Below are 19,461 nucleotides of genomic sequence, written 5' to 3' on the forward strand. Positions count from 1 at the left end.
TCTGGGGTGTTTCTGGGCTCCCCTGGAGGACAGGTGAGGATATTTGTGATATTCGTGGGGGGGGGGGGGGATATGGTAATGAGTTGTTTGGCTGCTTGATGGAGGTTTAGTTTTGGTGTCAGTGTTCAGTGTCTGTGAGGGGAAATTTTTGGTGTTGCAGCAGATTAAAGTTCTGGGGGTCACCAGACTGCAAACAGCTTCCGCACAGGTGTACTGATGCATTAATCCCGCCTACTTTGGTGTTGGGTCTGCCTACATTAGTTTGGTGCTGCTCACGTGAAGTCACATCTAGAGATTTTTCCAGGGCCACTATTAGCTCCCAATCTGCCCCCAAGTATGGCTGTAGCTACGCTAACTTGCACCTGTGAAGACAATGCAGGAAATTGGATTAACCCGTAAAATTTCCCAAGCCCTTGATGTTTTAGTTATGTTGCTGTTTTACTCCAACAAAGCAGATATCAAAACTGTCTCTTGGATCGCACCACACAAATTATCTTTTTATTACAAAATGATTTTCTTTTGGGAATGATATATTAAACTTGTTCTACTGAGTCCAAAAACATTTCAGCGCCATAAGATGATTTTAACTGTAGATATTTTACATGAATTTGTATTTGAAAGACTGCCATACTGTCTTTCACCACATGCAAAAAAGCATATATTAATAGGTCTCTATAATGCCATTTGAAATGTCAGATAGTAGAATCCGGTGCCGGATGACCTCCTGACAGTTGGGATTCCAACAGACATTACACCGATGTCAGAATTCTAAAATGTTAGGGGCTAGTCTCCCTTGTGGGGGTCCACTGAGCCTGCAGTGCTTGTCCCGCTGTCTGTGTCCCAGCAGTCGGGATTCCGACATCGGACTAATGACTGTCGGAATGCTGATTGTCGGCACACTATACCCCACCCATAAAATCATGATGCAAACATGTTTTGTGATTAGGTACGACTGTCCCCAAGACCTGGACCGAATGGCGGGGGTTTGGGGAACTGATCTAGTGGATATATAGTCTATCATTTTTCAGGAAAACATTTCTACACAAGGAAAATATAGCAAGGTGACAGCTAAGTGGACTTGAGAATTTAGCATTTAAGACATTTCCCATAGAGAGCTGCCTGGAGTTCTATTACTGCAGTAGTCTGAGCTCCGGGAGCAATCCAGGATAACAATCAGCTCCAGGAACAGCCAAGAAAATTCCTAAATCTGGAAGACATTCCTCTGCTGAAAAGTGGCCAGAACTCAGATGTCCGCCACTCTCTAGCCAGCTTTTAATTATTAATATGTATTTCTGTTAAGCAGGGATTTATTGTAGCAAAACTGAAAAGGTTTGTATTAAGCAGTCTCCTGGGAGCTACAGTTAATACAAGCTCCTCTCTGTCGGCAGTTCTGTAATCCGCAGGAACACAATCCCTTTCCTCTCATGCCTTGCTGGCTGTAATAATCAGATGGTACCTCCTGGAATGGCCACTGGGGCTTACCCCCAAAAAAGGTTGTCAGAGGTCATTAATTTAAAAATACCGTAAATAACAAAGGAAATTAGTTTATCACATTCTGGGAATCAACAATAACCTCAATATATTCATTATAAATGATTGGAAACAGGACTGCAAGATAAACTCAACTGACCGCCTCTGACATTCTTTTCTCAAAGCTGAATCATTTATTTTTTGGCAAAGATGCAACAGCATGCCTATATTTTAGGACGGGCGATCTGCGGTTCTTCTGCCTCAGAATAGATCACCCTCACCCCCATCTCGTGGAGTCTTAAAGCATTCTGCACATAGAATGATTATTTTGTACTTATTTATACACATTGATTTTATCCATACTCTTGGCACAATTAACCCTTAGCTTCAAAAAGATCTCAGAGTACTGGAACTTTGCAATGTCTATCTTTCCTGGAAATAATCTTAGAAGAGCCAAGAAGGGTGTTATCCTTGACTCTTAACTTTCCTTTGTTCCCCACATTCAATCTGTCTCGAATCATGCCACATGCACCTAAAAAACATATTCAAAATATGCCCTTAACTTACACAAGACACTGCAAAAACTCTAATCCATGCTCTCATCATCTCACGCATTGATTATTGCAATAGTCTCCTTATTGGCCTTCCCCAATACAGACTCTCACCACTACAGTCCATCATGAATGCAGCTGTGAGGCTAATCTCCTAGCCAGACGTTTATCATCTGCAAAGCTACTCTGTCAGTCACTTGATTGGTTACCTGTATTATACCATATTCAATACAAAATTATTTTACTTACACACAAAGCCATAAACCAAACTACACCAACATACATCTCTTCTCTTATCTCAAAATATCTTCCAACCCGGTCTCTACGCTCCTCATAAGATCTGTGTCTCTCATCCACACTCATTACTGGCCCCCATTCCTGATTGCAGGACTTTCTTCGAGCTGTACCCACTCTGTGGAATACTCTCCTCCAGTCTCCAAACCTATAAGCGTTCCCTGAAAACTCACCTCCTCAGGCAAGCTTATCAAATTCCAGAACCAGCCACTTATCCTTCATATACCATTCTTTTCTAATCACATCCCCACTGTACAGCCTACACATATCCACTCTTTCTTTTTCACATTTTCCATCCTCCTGACCCATGGCCAAACTGATGGGTCACCGTATCTTACAGCACACCAGGAACCTTTGCATTCTGGTGGAATTAATGCAATACAGATTACAGTATCTATCCTTATGTATCAATGTCTATTTCCCTATAGATTGTAAGCTTGCGAGCAGGGCCCTACTACCTTTTGACTGTTTGCAAATACCCTGTTTGTTGTATCACTGTCTCCTTTTGTAAAGCGCAATGGAATATGCTGCACTATATAAGCAACTGTTAATAAATAAATAATAAGTGAAATGTCATCTGCGCTTAAAGCCCAAAAGCAGGACTGTAAAGTGACATGTACTGAAGTGCAAAGAATAAATATACAACATATAGTATATTATTTACTGAGCATGGGCAGTAAAGTAATCCACAGCAACTACAATTACCTGTACTTGGTCTAGTAGCACAAGATAGACTAAGGAAGAACGGGACTGATTGGCATTATGGGTTATTTACTATAAAAGAATGTTCTAATGCTACTAAATAACCTTCAGACATGTAACACTGCCTGCTGACAAAAAATAAAGTCAATCACATAAAGGTTATGGTTCATTTACATTTACAGGTGTTGCTTATAATGGGGAGGCAGCCCTTTATTTGTATGACGTGTGTGTGAGCTGTGCTCATCCTTAACAGGAACTATGTGAGTATTAGCAAACATACATACATACATACATACATACATACATACATCATACTTTCCCACCCTCCCAGAAAAGTCGGGAGGCCTCCTGCATGCCCCTGGACCCCTGCACACACCCCCCCCCCACCCCCCACCCCCATCCTCCTACCCTGCCGGTTAAATACCGGCTTTCGCAGATGTGCAGGAGCTAAAAATATGCAAATTGCGTCATTTTAGCCCCATCACTTCCTCATATACCTGCAAATTGCAACATTTCTAAGGGTGGGGGCAGGGCTTCATGATATTAGGCTCTGGTCCTGCCCCCAGAAGCACTGCTAAAAGTCTCCTCTCCGGGCTTCTGTACATACTGTACATACTAGTGCAAAACTACCATTGGTGCAGGGGATGCAGCTGCTATGGGGCCCATCGCTGAGGGGGGCCCATCTTCCCTGTGTAAGTTTCATTTGTTCTATACATTTATCACCATTGGTTGGTATATAGGGGCCCTGACTTTTGCTCTGGGGCCTACACATATCCAGTAATGGCACTGCATGCATACATACATATGCATACTGTACATACATACAATCATTCAATTTAAAGTCAAAGACATGAAAACACTATAAAAGCTGCATTAAAGCTACTATGCATAGATATGTTGTATTTTATTACTACACAAAGATAATATGGATTTAATAGAATTTTCTCCAGAAGTACAACACAGATTTTTATTTCGTTATACAAACTCAATTAAGTAAAACAAATGAGTCTCAAATTAAACAGCCAATAAACACTGTGTGACAATCATAATTGAGAAAGGGAAGTACTGAGAGTCCCACTTTTTACATGAGACTTACAATCAGTGGCTAGCATACAGAGCCTTTGTATGTATGCGGAAAACCACTTACTATTTATAGCATGTTTGTAAGGTGCTTTTGTGTATCTTTATAGCACTGTGCAACAGGGGATATATGGGATGCGGTCATTTGGTCTACTGCATTATGGTAGAAAGTCATTAGGTCGAATCCATTAGGTCGACATGCTAAAAGGTCGACATGACTCTAGGTCGACATGGGAAAAGGTCGACATGATTCTAGGTCGAAAGGTCATTAGTTCGACAGGTCATTAGTTCGACAAGGTCATTAGTTCGACATTGTCTATGTCGACATTCACAAGGTCGACATGGAGTTTTTCACTGTTTTTTGAGCCAACATGTGCCGACAGGCGGTATTTCATGCCCTACCATCCACTAGGGCGTGGTGGGAGAATAAAATAGTGTGCCGAGCGTAGCGAGGCACCGTGCCCGACGCATAGCGAGCGCAGCGAGCGATGCGAGGGGATGCAGTGCACTTTAAACTGTGTCCATGTCGACTGTGTTGACATTCAGGTAAAAAAACAGTGAAAAACCCCATGTCGACCTTGTGAATGTCGACATAGACAATGTCGAACTAATGACCTTGTCGAACTAATGACCTGTCGAACTAATGACCTTTGGACCTAGAATCATGTCGACCTTTTCCCATGTCGACCTAGAGTCATGTCGACCTTTTAGCATGTCGACCTAATGGATTCGACCTAATGACTTTCTACCATAATGCAATAGACCAAATGATCCCAACCCCATAGTCATACAGGACTAAGCTTGAAAGAGACTCATTTATTGAGATCTTCTGAGTTATATCACCCTAATGCCTGGATACATGTTACAAACTGATCACTGGAATTGAATTGATCCTGTATGTACAATTGCCATACACAGATAGGGGCTTATTGGTAGTTAGATGGAAGATGGCCTCACAGATAGGCCGAAAATGTGATAATCTAATTGATTTAGATAAGTTTAATCTTCAGAAATACAGCCATATGGGACCAAATGTCAAAAACAAACCCATGTGTTTTACTTTGCGGAGTCAGTTTATGCAAACCTAGCCACATGTGACATGGACAACTGACACCGCCTAGAAACAAAACATAACAGGGGAAACGGTAATAGAGTCTGAGTTACTGGAGGCGCGAGTGTGCCCGTATTTTTAATGTAGCAACAATTTGGAAGGCAAAACCAGGTTGGTTTTGCCACATAAGTGATTGCCAATTTAGAAATATGGGCATTTCCAGCAACTCGGACCTTCTTAAATCTACCCCATCATGCTTAACAGTTTTATCTGTTCCTTATATCCACTACAGAGGATTGGCTGGTAATTTATTTCAAAACACTTTATCTCTCTCTATTGGTCACTAGGCCCTGTCCCCAAATTGAATTTGTCCATCTATCCACTTGGAGGTGCAGGACTAAATTATGCAAATGCACATCATTAAGCTGCGCCCCCCCCCCCCCCGTACAGCACTGCAATTCCTCATAGAATCGCCTCATCTTGTGCGCTTCAATAGGAAGCGGGTTGGATGCAAAAGAACTGGCCTCTCTGCCCTCGGTCTGGGACTGCCTGAAAAAGCGGGAGAGTCAGGGCCGTCTTTTCGTATGGGCTTAATGGGCACTTGCCCAGGAGCCTGAGGTGTATATGCTGATAGCTGAAGATCACCTTTTTCCAGGGATACCAGAATTTTGAAAATCGGCCCTGGGGAACTGGAGATATCCAACTTCAAAGCAGCTTAGCAGCAGTCCACATCCGACCTGTTAATTGCAATTTCCAGTCATATTTCTCAGGTTCTCTCTGAGTTTTTCTGAGAATATATTCCAAATTTGGGACTCTCCCCTTTCTGCCGACACTAGCGGCTTGTCTCTATCATGCCCAAAACCAGAGATATCAGCCTTCCAGCAGCCGGTCTCTGCTCCAGCTCCAAACATCTGGTGTACAGTTTTATATTTTTGTCAATGGATTGCTCTGGCTCCTGATCTCTGATCCCCAAGTCCCCAGCACCTTCTGAAAGTTGGAACTCTAGGTTTTTATACTATTGAAGGCTAAGAAATCTATTTCCAGATAATGGCGATATCTGCAGTCAAACAAGCTGCCCTTCCACCTGAAAATGACGAATATTAAGCCCAATCCATTATCCAACCTGCGTATAAAACACCCCCTACCTCCCTGGAAGTCATTTACAAGGGACCCTTCATTCAGCTCAGTGCCCCCTTCCACACGTTAGTGTTCTCCCTCCCACCACCTGTGCAGTAAAGGAGTAATTAGCAGAAGTTACTGCTCCAGGTCCTACATGTTGAATGGAAGATAGAGCACCCCCTGCCACTCGTGGGACATCAAAGCTGCTGCTGATAGCACCCCCCACCCCTAGGAAGGGAGAATGGGTAAGGGCCCCAGTACATTGCTTTGCCCAGGGGCCCACACTGCTGTTAAGACGGCCCTGGGGAGAGTAGGCAAGTATGCTTTGGATGCCATCCATCGATTTTACATACATTTCTGATTTAGGCCCAAAGCGTAAGGAAAATGGAGAGATACAGAGTAATAGCAGCAGAATGCAGAAAGCATAAGGAACCTATCAGGAGTCCATTTGAAACAGTTGACTTAATTCAGCTGCAGTACAAGTCAGTAGAAGCAGAGGCCTGCCAAGATTTTAGGTTTCTGAGCACAAATAAACAGCAACACTGACATTACAGAGCACTTGCAGACAGAGCATTAAACCCCTCCAGCGAGCATTGCCAGAGTCCTCAGCCCTGGGTGCTAGGGACTGAATCTTCACAGTGCTTCATCTTCAACTGCTTCTGAAAACTAGCTGAGATGCTAATGCATGTTCACTTCCATGTATCCACGCAGACACCAGTCTCCCTGCATCTGTTACCAAGCTACCATATGCTTCTGTTTGAAAATGAGTTTGTTTTGTGAAATGTGTTGGCAGCCATAACAGGCTCTTACGAGCTGCTGCGCTAGTGTGGGGAGTTCTGGCACTTATCAGCTATGACAGAGAACAAAGTATCATCGCCTGGATTCCAGTCAGACGCACGGCCTCGCTGACAACCCTGACTGAAACCCACAGAATGCAGCTAATTAATTGTGAAGGCGAAACAGAGACATGTTGCATCTAAATCATCGAAATCAATCATCACGTGTCACAAGAGACATTCATATCTCGCTAGACCGACACATATGCTGTTAGGGAATCCAGCATGACAAGCATATGCTGCACATGAGGTACCAATAATTAATCATACATACGTTATATAAAAACCTATAGGGCTTTTCTCACCTATCAATACATATTTCATGGCACACAGAACATTGATAAAGATGGAATTCAAGGACCTATTCATTATCACTAATGGCCCTATTACATATGCAGCAATGCTAGATTCTGCATGCATTAAGTAACAGGACCATTCATTAGTAGGGGCCCAAAGGGCCTGTCTAATATTCTGCAAACTCTGAAACCCTGAAAGTATTGTGGTGGGCACACACAAGCCGATTCAGCGGCCATTGAGACTCAGTGGGGTACCGGATTAGGCAGCCAGGGAGGGCCGGTGCCGGTGTTGGGGAACTGGGGCCATGCTGCATTGATAGTAGAAATAGACTGTGATGCACAGTCTATTTCTACTTTCAATTCTGATGCCGGGGGGCCACACATCGGGATCGAATCAGGATTGGATGCAGGCAAACAGTGCGATTTGCACTAACTTGCTATCGATTTTTACTATATAGTCAAAATCAATAGCACCATTTGCTCCGCGTGTACACAGCTTTAGTAGCCTGTCGGGCCTTGATACTGGAGATGGGTGCCCTCTGCACACCATCTTGGGGGCATGGTTATATTTCCCAGGCTCAGATGCCTTGTTTTTAGCAATCCTTGGCGTTATTGTGCCAATCAATTTGAACAAATTGGTAGCAATTACAGAGCAGCAGAAGTTAGCACTGTTAAAAGAGAACGGTCATGCCAGTTACTGTGATTGGCTAATACAGAGTTATGAGAAGGGAACACCCACTTTTGCAGTGTAATAACGAAATTTTATTTTGTAAAGTTGTAATATTGAACAGAGATAAAGAGGTGCAGAATGGAGAAGGCACTTTACTAGGGACATTCCTTGCTTTGCTTTCACACTACAAATATATCTGAATTTTGCATTAGCTTTGAGCTGGCAGAGATATCAGGTCTCAGCTTGTTATTTTAATGGGACACAATCTGCACCAGAAACACATTTCTCGGCACACTTCGCTCAATTTGAAACAAGGCTTTAACAGCGCCACATGTAGTAAAGCCAGTCCAGATGTTGGCTCACTCTCATGATTCATTTAAGACATAAAAAGGTTAAACTGGGCAGAATTTTAGGAGTCTCTGGAGAGCAGATCGTAGGTGTGCACCTTAAAATGTGCTTCATAAATGAGGTCCACTGACTGTCCCATGATCCATTGCTCCTGATGCTAATAATACTTGCCTCAATAAAGGGAACAGAACCTCCCCAGATGCCTTCAGTACTTTTAGTTTTGACGCTTGGGGCCAAAATGTATCAGGGGCAACAGCATTCAGCCAAGAGAAGTCATATTTCTTATTCCTATAGTTTGCAGCACTTGATTTATAATAACAGCGTTGTAGGCTTGTGCTGACTCACAGCATCCACCTGCAGATAGATTGTGTGTTAGCACAAGCCTCTGTCCTGCTCTAAAACCTCAGTGGGTGGGGCAATGACTCAAGCCGTTGTCATTCCTGCGGAGAGGACTATTTGCATATATCTCCAAGGAGGTGTAGCTTGGAATTCTCCTTATCTCTGCTTAGTGTGCCAGTGGGGCTGTACAGTGCTTTCTGTATCTATTAGAGAACTGTTGGGTGAAGGGCTCAGAGTACTTGCTACGGAAATTAAAACTGAAAAATGCTCCCTGTGGAAATGAAATAATTAAGATTATAAACAGCATTTTGAAGCTGAGGTTTAAAATTAGTGGTGCTACATAAATAATATACCCTTTCATAGAGGAAGCTATTTATTTTGGACTTACATCAAGGGAGAGATGTACTAAGCCATAAGCTGGGTCAGGGCCGGACTGGCCATCTGGCACTTCTGGCAAATGCAAGAAGGGCCGATGGCCTTGTGGGCCAATGTTGTGCAGCCCACAATGTGCTGCGGCGGCCGGACAATTCTAAAACTACAGGGCCATCAGCATAATTACAGACCCTTTACAGAATCAGGCCGAGCGGGAGCCCGCAGCCGGCGGCATCTAGTAAATCATTCTGACACTGTTGCGGCCAGCTCCGAGCTCCCGCTCGGCCTGATTCTGTACAGGGTGTGCAATTACGCTGGCAGCATAGCAGTGTCAGGACTCACTAGATGCCGCCGGCCAAATCTCCAGCTCTGCTGCCGCCTTCAAGTTCAGCAAGCAGCTAACAGCTGCTTACAGAGTTTCAGTGTGGACTGACTGAGGCGAGCGGCCTGAGGGGGAGGAGAAGCCACAATCCCCTCTCCTGGTTGCTCCGGACAGGGGGTGGCACCAAGCCAGAGAGGCGCTGCCCTTTGTCGGTTATCCCCTGCTGGATCCCCGCACCTGCCAGTAATGCCCGCTGAAACCTGCTCTGCACTATGCAAGATACCTGGCCGTGGCTACTACCCCTCACTTGCCTCTGATCTTAATAATAGGTAATTCATGTAGCAACATGGCATAATATGTGATAACAGTGTGCAGCATATTGTGTAATGGGCATAATTGTATGCAGCATATTGTGTAATGGGCATCACGGTGTGCAGCATATTGTGTAAAGGGCATCACGGTGTGCAGCATTTTGTGTAATGGGCATAACGGTGTGTTCCAAAATGTGTAATGGGCATAATGATGTGTTCCATAATGTGTAATAGGCATAACGGTGTGTTCTATAATGTGTAATGGGCAGTGTAATGCCTCCTTTTTGTGATGCCACGCCTCCTTTCCATTAGGCCAATGCTCTTTTCACAGCGCAAGGGTCCCGACTGCTGCAGGTGGGCCTGTGCGCTCAAAATGCCAGGGCCGATTTCTAGTCCCAGCCCGGCCCTGAGCTGGGTACACACTAGACCATGGGTCTGATGTTCTAAGCTTAAAGTGATAAAATAGAGAGTGATAAACCACAAGCCAATCAGCTCTTAACTGTCATGTCACAAACTGTGTTTAAACAATGACAGGTAGGAGCTGGTTGGTTGGTGGTTTATCACTCTCCAGTTTAGCACTTTTCAAGGTTTAGTACATTTCGTCCCATATGTCGCCCCCAGTCTCTCAGATTGGGTTTATCGTCTAATGCAGTGATGGTTAACCTTGACACGCCAGATGTTGTTGAACTACACATCCCAGCATGCCCTGCATCAGTTTTAGCATGGCCAAATAGTAAAACTGTAGCAGAGCATGCTGGGATGTGTAGTTCAACAACAGCTGGAATGTCAAGGTTAGCCATCAATGGTCTAATGTGTATATGCTCTCCCAGGGGTTACTAGCGACATCCTCTGTCAGCCCTGCAGTAGGGCCGACACGGCATGATGCTAGTGAAGACATGCTGCAGAATGCAGTGCAGTTGCTGTGGTTGTAGGTATTATGGAACTGGACACTTAGTTAAATGTGATTGATCATTCTATTTGGGTATATTCAGGGGACCGTGAGGATGGGTGGGATGCCTGGACTGTGTTAGATCAGCAGGATATAGCTGCTTGTTTGTGATTGGTTCAATTAGAACCTAGTAAGGAAATCAAGGGTACTTTATGTGTATCTGATGATGATGATGATGGGTGTATAAAGTGCCAATCTTCATAGATTTACCCATTTAAGATAGAATTTTAAACATATTTAAAATAGATGCAAGATACAGTGAGGCAGATATGAGTTAGAATGTGTTTGGTACCTGTTGAAGTTGATTGGGTAAAGGATGACTTCTCTTGGCGATTGGCCCTCCCACCGGATAGTATAGGGTTCCTGTAACATCACCACTGGCTGGTACTGCTGGTAGGGTGCTCCCTTATTCACACCCACAAGTCTCAATGGATGAGAAGGATAGGCTGCTCTGGCCACCAATATAGTGAGATTTTCAGGGCGCCTGGCCTGAATGTACAGCTGTGGGGATAGAGATGGGAGAAATAACAGGTAGGGTGAGGTCAGGCAAACCTAAACATGTGTTTTATATAAATATTTCCCTCTAATATTTTTCCTAAATAAAACTTCAGTGCCTGCACGGAACCACTGAGCCTGGGCCAACCTAAATAATGAAACACCATTATAAAAAAAAAATTGTATTATTCTTAGTAAATTCCATGGAAAACCGTCAGGGAGCAAACACACGCTGCAGAATGTGTTTACAGCACAGAAGGATCATTTTTATTTCACAGTTTTTATTTTCACATTATTTTCAACATCCTGGAGTGGAGGAGATTTAACAGGACCAGCAAACAGCAATAGGCAGCAAAGTATGGTTGGGTAATATTGGAGATATAACTCTTCAAAAGGACACTATGTTGAAGTCCACTCTGAAGTTATTGTGACGACAATACCAGATTTGTGTGGTTCTTGCCAAGTAAAACACGGGAATGAAAGTTTTACCTTTGGATAAACCTATGGAAATAGTCGCCAACCTTAGCATATGCTTATGTCTGTGTGATGGCAAATGCAACACTGCATTCTGAGCTCGTACGCATATAGGGCCAAATGTAATAGGGTGAGAGTTTCAGAAAGTGAGAGATCTTGGGAGAGTTTTCCCATGTTTTTTAAAGCGGCAATCAATTGCATGGCAAAATCAACCTGGTTTTGCAGTGTATTTGATTGCTGCTTTAAAAAAAAGGGGGAAAACGCTCCCAAAATCTCTCACTTTCTGAAACTCCCACCCTATTACATTTGGCCCATTGTGTTTTTCCATGTGTTTTACCAATTTTTGAGATGGAGACTTGCGTATGTCATGCAGAGGGTTTTTTTTTTTTTTTAAGTATTGGAATGTAATAGGGAATGTGTATTTTGAAAGCAAAATAAATGGTTATAAATGTGTATGAAAACTGATGCCAACCTGTTTGCCTTTGGCGATAGTAGTAACTTTGCTTATAACCACCAGTGCCGCCTCTCTAGTGAGTGTGGTTTACATCTGTGATTTAGGTCCTTATTCTGGTTCACTTGCAAAGGCAAATTCCTTCTCAAATGGACAAAACCATGTGCACTGCAGGTGGGGCAGATGTAACATGTCCAGAGAGATTTCGATTTGGGTGAGTTATTTTGTTTCTGCGCAGGGAAAATACTGACCGCTTTATTTTTACACTGCAATATAGATCTCACTTTGAAGTAAAACTCCACCCAAATCTAATTCCCTCTGCACATGTTACATCTGCCCCACCTGCAGTGCACATGGTTTTGTCCATTTGAGAAGGAATTTGCCTTTGCGAGTGAACCAGAATAAGGGCCTCATTTTCTCTGCTTTTCAGAATATGTACTAAAAAAAATGTATATGTAATGCAGTCCCTTCATTGGTTGCCTGTATCTTACCTTATTCAATATAAAACACTTCTACTCGCATATAAAGCTATTAACCATACTGCAGCAGCTTATATCTCTTTACTTATCACAAAATATCTCCCATCTCAACCACTCCGCTCTGCACAAGATCTGCGTCTCTCTTCTGCACGGATCACTAGCTCCCATTCACTATTACAGGACTTTCACCGGGCTGCTCCCATCCTATGGAATGCCCTTCCACGCACAATAAGACTCTCCACTAGCCTCCTAACTTTCAAGTGTTCCCTGAAAACGCAACCCTTGAGGCAAGCCTATCATATTTAAGTTCTACACCCATAACCCTCTCAGGCACATGTATTATATAGCTTCCCTTCTGGACTTGTAACTTGGTGGGACTGCTATGCTATTACTGGTGCCTGTCCTTGTGTTTCCCTCCTATATCCCTATAGATTATAAGTCTGTCTGTCTGTTACCAAGTTTGTTTTATCACTGTCTACTATTGTAAAGCGCAACAGAATCTGCTGCGCTATATAAGAAACTGTAAATAAAAAAATAAAAAAATAAATGTATGCATATGTAATGAGAAAGTATTATTTATTTTTGTGACCCAATAAACAAAACACAACCCCCACATTTACATAGCACTATACCTACAGAGCGGCTGTATCCTGTAATTAATAATACATCTGCCTGATTTCATTCATAAGAAGAGGGCCTGTGCAAACCAATAAATGAAGTTGTCTGAATGTGCAAAGCTGCTGTTACTGGCTAGCATTAGAAGAATTAATTATCTAGGTATTCACAATAGATTGGAAGTGGGGGCACCGTTTTACTGGAGTCTTTGGTTAATATTATACAGACATTTTATTGTTAGTACGGCTGTGAGATGTTTGCCTTAGTCTGAGAGAACATAGTAAAGTAACCACAGCTTTATAGAAAGAGTAGCGGATATAAAACGTTGTCACACAACAAACCTTTTAAATGTCCCCAACGACTTCCTGACTTTGATTTACCATTCACACAGTTACTGTTTATGCAGAGTAAGCTGTGTTTTGTGACAACACTAATTATGTCCTTATATCAAGTCATATATGTGTTGTTCCTCCTCCAAGTGAGTCAATTAATTGAATGGTACACCTTGAAGGACAGATTGCGCAGAAACCACTGATAGACGTCAAGTACATAGAGTCTCGGACTGGGGTCCAACATGGGAATGTGGTAGTAGAAGGGGCCTATGTTTTAGGGTGTGGCAAGTCTGCAGATGGGGTATGGCAAGCCAAAATATTGGTTTGCTTCACCATTAGAGAGAGTGCATGGTCTGGGGTCTTGATAAATATAAATATATAATTATATACTGCTAGTGCATGCATGATAATGTTATTGATTAATAACAGCAATACACTGTAGAAATACAACATAGTAAAAGTTGCAGAATAAGGTAACATATGTATAATGTATACCTCAAATCCACAGTCTGCCCTCTGATACCTAGAGAAGATGTTGGTACTTCAGGCAGTGGGGCCCACCAGGGGTTTCTGCTGTACCCCTGAGGGCCAGTCCAAGCCTGATCACATGCCACAATTCAAATTAAATTGTGCGCACCCCAATCCAAAGGTCCAACTGCCAATTTTCTGGGTTTATATAGTTAGCATGGAGAACCCATTAATGTTCCGCTTTGGCTGTTGGAAATCTGAGAGTCGTGTCTTAACAAAAGCCAAGTAACAGGCTCGAATTCCCATATAAGAGCAACTGGTCTTTGCATGAACAGTCAGATATACAAGATACAACCTGGAGGACCTGAAATAAGACCCCATGGTGTCCTAGGCAAAATACTTGTTTGGGCCTAGTTTCTCCTTTTGTCAATAAGAAAAATAACATTTATGGGTTAAAGTAATCTGGGCCCCTCAGTGCCCACATCCCAGGCAGCCTAGGATGCATAACAGATGATCTGCTAAGGATTCTGGGAGGTAGCTTCAACCCTGCAAGACCTTCCAGAAAACCAGATATGTTACGACAGTGAAGTCAGATGTTTAATTAAAAAAAAGGGAGAAATTAAGGTTAAAATGATAATGTTAAATATGTTATGTGCCCTTGGGTACAGTTACTATACATCTATGCCCCGCTAGTGCTGTATAATGGGTTAATAAAGAGAACCGTATTAACTGGTAAGAATCCTTGGCAAGATATTTTTATCTTGTCTGTCAGTTCATGGAAAGTGCTGTCAGACAGTGATAATTGGTCTGGGTGTAACACAAAGTACAGTAGAAAATATTTTCAGATGAAGCTGTTGTGACAAAGGTACAGAACACATTTGAGAGTCTGAGGTATGGGAAAAACACATAATCTACACCCCATAGAGGAATGCAACCTGTTGTCAGAAACAGAACAAACTGATTTACTATGCACAGCACAGAGAGACTCAGCGTTTAATGTTCCGTGACAAAGCAGCACGCATTCCTCCCTCACTTTCACCTGTAATGCACAGCATTACCCTGAAGACACTTTCTTGGTACATTAAATCTTTTACTTGTTACCTGGCTAAAAATCTACAATTTGGCACATTCACTTATGGTAATTGCGGTTTTACAGTTTACCCCTCTGGCACTGGAATCAGTGAGACAGCTTTATTTGGACAACGTGACCTATTTCTAGGCAGTAGCATAATTCCAGAGAAATGTATTACTTACTGTACATATGATAGGAAATATAAGGATAAAGACAAGCAATATATATGGTCTGATGTAGAGTTGGACGCTAGGGTCTTTGTATGTAAAATAATTTGAGGCTGATTCTATTAGACTATTCTCATTATGGAAATAAATATTAGCAATCAGTTCATACTTGCCTACTTTTGAAAACTAGTTTCAGGGAGATTATAGTTGGTAGTAGAATTTTGAACAGAGCCCCATTGAGGAGGTGTGTCATGCTCCTCCCAAAGGGCGTGTCTAGTTCCATATATGGAGAGATTGTGAAAAGAGATTCTTAACATGGCTCCTAGAAGCGTGGGTGTGTACTGCTACATCTGAGAGGAATCTTTTAAAACTACTTAGATCCAAACGTAGATGAGCCCCAAAGCAGTTAGTAAGAGATACTATATGTGGTATAGTGCTGGGAAATGGTGCTGATAATTCAATGTAAAGGTATTCCGTTTTCCCCCCAAAATGTACAGTGTAATGTGGGCAAGGTGAAATGAGGGAGATTGCTAGACTAATCAGAGAGAGAGGGAGATTGCTGCTATTTCAGGGAGTCTCCTGCAGAATGCAAGAGTGTAGGCAACTATGATTCAGTCTGAAGCAATAGTGTGAAACAAGAGTCCCATGTGATTTTCAAAAGGGGAAGATGGATGTTTGTTATAATTTAATTAGTACGATAATCTTTTACAGTATGTACATCTAAATGTGATTGTATTTCACATGTTAAATGTGACTTTAAGAGGACATCTAAACATTACAGTCCTACATTGGATACTGTAACCTTGTAAGGTGCCCTCAAGAAGAAAAAGAGTGCTGTCCTTTATTACATAGCCATGCGTTACACACCACAAAGACTATAGTTACACACACACACACACACACACACACACACACACACACACTACCAATGTCCTGTCACTGGCTATCAGAATGATGAAAGTGGCCATAGTAGCCAAAACCTTCTGTCAGAAACCAAATAGGCTGACGAATGGCTAAAAAAATCCAGTTCAAAGTAACATAGAAACATAGAATTTGGCGGCAGATAAGAACCACTTGGCCCATCTAGTCTGCCCCTTTTTTTAAACATGTTACCTCAAACCATATTTGATCCTGCGCAGGTGTTCCATTGTTACTGATCTTTGGACAAGTCTGAAAGATACAAAGGTTCTTCCTGCCTGAATGGCCTCAAAATTGGGCACATTGCCATGCCCAAAAGAAATTATAATTTGGCACCAAAGTCTCATGGTTTTCTGAACTTTGCTGTTTTTCACTTATAGTCAAAATTGGAATCTGCTGCGCTATATAAGAAACTGTAAATAAATTAATAGTCCTCAAGAACATAAAATACTTTGTAGATCTCAACAAGAGCCGACAGTGTCAGGACTACAAGAAGCCCTGAGAAGGAAAACCCATCAAAGCTAAAGCTCAGTATACAGTACAAGAAGCAATGCCTTACGTCCTTTTCACAATAACAGAGGCGGCTCCTCTATGAATGAGAATACTATGGAAGGTCTTGGCAATAAACCCACATATAAAGGCTGCATCACATCAGACTGGGGATTGCTAATATCTCACCAGTGTCCTTTCCCTATCAATATAGAAGAGAAAGATACATACAAAAACATATATTGCAGCCTTGGACAATCTTTTTTTGCAAATAACCTGGCTCTATGAGGACAGTCCTAAAAATGTAAAAGTGCTGAATAAATTGGAACAGAAAAAAAAAACATTTAAAATATGGAAGTTACTTTCACATCTCGAGCATATTAGTCTGGAATTATCTCTGTCATTATCAACTTAAAAGATGTGTGACACTATTTTAATATATATTATCTTACCAGTTTAGGACTGTAGAACACAGTTGGAACAAAATCATACAAACACGGGGAAAACGCACACATGCTTCATACAGATAGGACCCCGGAGAATACACAAACCTCATACAGAATGGAGTTTCCAGGCTCATTTACGAACACAAATCTCTGTTAAGGAGACCCTAATAATAGGACTGGCCAAATGCCCAGGATTTCTCTTTACACTTCCCCTATTAAGGAAATCCCAGTACCTCCCGTGCAAATGGGTAAATCACAAATACTCAGGGAAAGGAAACGGCCGGCCACAAGAGGTGGACGGTCGTACCCATGGACAACATCCATCCAAATGCTGTCATCCAGGATCTCAGGCATTGGTACACTATGCCCTCTCTCCTCCTCCACATACTGTATGTTGCTAGATTCGCCATTCAGCCTGCTCTATGGATCACAAACAGATGCTATATAGAGGACTGGGAAAGTTTCTTACATGTAAAAGCAGTTTGGTTCAGTGAAGGAGTAAAAGGAGTTGAGTGAAGGAGTAAAAATGCACTGAAACATGAGAGAAAATCCCTGGTATCACTACACTCACAGGGATTGTCAGTTCCAATAGAAAAGGACAATCAGATTAAACAAGTGTTCAGACCCAAGCACAGTTTTTAGACGTTTGGACCTGGGAACTATGGCTACAAGTTCATCTCTCTGCCTCATACCCTCCACCTCTCCAAAGCATGCATCAAAATACAAGTAAATAGAGACATAAATATAGGGTTATTTACCAGACACAAAGACACTTTGGCTTGTCATTAGAGTCTGGTCCACAGTCACTTAAAACATGGGTGCCATAGTGTTCCCGCGGGAAACTCTGACGTTGCTTTATGACTTTCCTACTCCAGCTTTAACGTCTAAAGTCACCTTATCATGTCTGCCATAAAATGATACACTTCTGTGTTAGGGAATGAGTTGGCATTGGAATAATAATACCTCTTTGTTAGAGAGGTAGCTGAAAACTAAGAGCCTGATTCAGGTTCCTTCACAAAACACATTTGGTTTGCAAATGGACAAGACCAAGTGCACTGCAGGCAGGGGGGACAAAACCACTGCAGTGCACATGATTTTGTCCATTAGCAAACCAAATGTGCTTTGCTAATGAACCTGAATCACCCCCTAAATGCAGTGTTCATTAATACACCTGCAAAGGCAGCCATTTTATCTTATGAACCACTCTGTGCCTCATACTTTACATCATTGATGTCCCTAGCTCCTGGAGACATATGCTCAATTTTGTGGTTATATCTGCACTATGAGTAGACAGCACCATGGCTGCCATCAAGGGGGCACTGTGGGCACCGCTGTCTCGGGCCTGGTCGCTTCGACAGAGAGTGAAGGGCCGGGGTTCGCTCATTCTGACCACCGCACTTCCTGACTGCCTCTGCTGAACTGCCCCCGCTGAAGTCAATGCTTCCGGATCGCAGGCTTCTCCTTTACGTCCGGACGCTGGCATTTAAAATGCAGCACTGTCTTGCAAGCCAATCAGAGGTCGCGTACCGGAAGCTGCTGGGCTGCTGATTGGCTGCTGGACCACGAGCCCTGATTGGCTTACAAGTCGGCACCATATTTTAAAGTCCAGTGGTGGACTGTGGTCTATGAGCACCGGGATTCAGCTGGGACGGCGCAGTGGAAGGGGGTGGGGGAGCCCGCACTTTACTCTGCTCCCCCCCAAGTGACCAGCAGAGAGGGGCAATAAGTGATTGCGGACTAGAAATCAGTCCAGGGCCCCACAATTTCTAGTGGCAGCCCTGGACAGCACTACTCTAAAAGGAGGGAATTCAATCATATTTGTCTTGCTACCAGGACATTGCCATTATGTCAAAGGTGAAGATTCATTGCTATGTGCAACATCCCATCTTCAATAGAACTTCCGTCTTCGGAAATTTACCCCAAGGTGTGATCATTACAGCATATTAGGGTGAGAAACTTTCACCTGTTTTTTCTATATGCATATGAGGGGTGAGGATAAATAAGTAAAGATAAAAATGGCAGCAGCATGCCTTCGGCGCCACTTCAAAGGTGCTTTGTGGCACATAACCCAGAACTGAATTGACCACTAAGACCTCATAGTATCTGTTCCACACAAATCTCTCCTTAAATATAATACAATAATAATAAGCACCAGTGGGTAGTTGGCACATGACAGGATGAAAAATAGTTTGGAACTTTAAACAAGACAAGTGAGCCATGCCTGAATCATGACTGTGGGAATGTGCGCAGAGCTTTTCTAATAAGGCAATGTTTGGTGGGATGTTTTGTATTACATAAATAGCAATGGTAAAAAAGGACAAACTTACCGCAAACTATTTTACATT

General features: G+C 42.6%; 2 protein-coding genes across 5 annotated transcripts in view; both read right to left on the bottom strand.

Annotated features, from left to right (window-relative positions):
* The window catches only part of CEMIP (cell migration inducing hyaluronidase 1), a 118,236-nt gene that overhangs the window by 80,164 nt on the left and 18,611 nt on the right, over positions 1–19,461 (bottom strand). The gene's annotated exons all lie outside the window — the stretch shown is intronic.
* Positions 1–19,461, bottom strand: part of LOC146075187 (cell surface hyaluronidase CEMIP2-like) — an 87,150-nt gene that overhangs the window by 9,732 nt on the left and 57,957 nt on the right. For all 3 annotated transcript variants that reach the window (XM_083184157.1, XM_083184160.1, XM_083184158.1), the window contains exon 19: positions 11,003–11,211. In XM_083184157.1, the coding sequence (XP_083040283.1) occupies positions 11,003–11,211 (209 nt within the window). The remainder of the gene's footprint in view (positions 1–11,002; positions 11,212–19,461) is intronic.

Source organism: Crinia signifera, chromosome 4, assembly GCF_055691185.1.
Source record: "Crinia signifera chromosome 4, ASM5569118v1, whole genome shotgun sequence".
In the NCBI taxonomy this organism is placed as follows: Eukaryota; Metazoa; Chordata; class Amphibia; order Anura; family Myobatrachidae; genus Crinia; species Crinia signifera.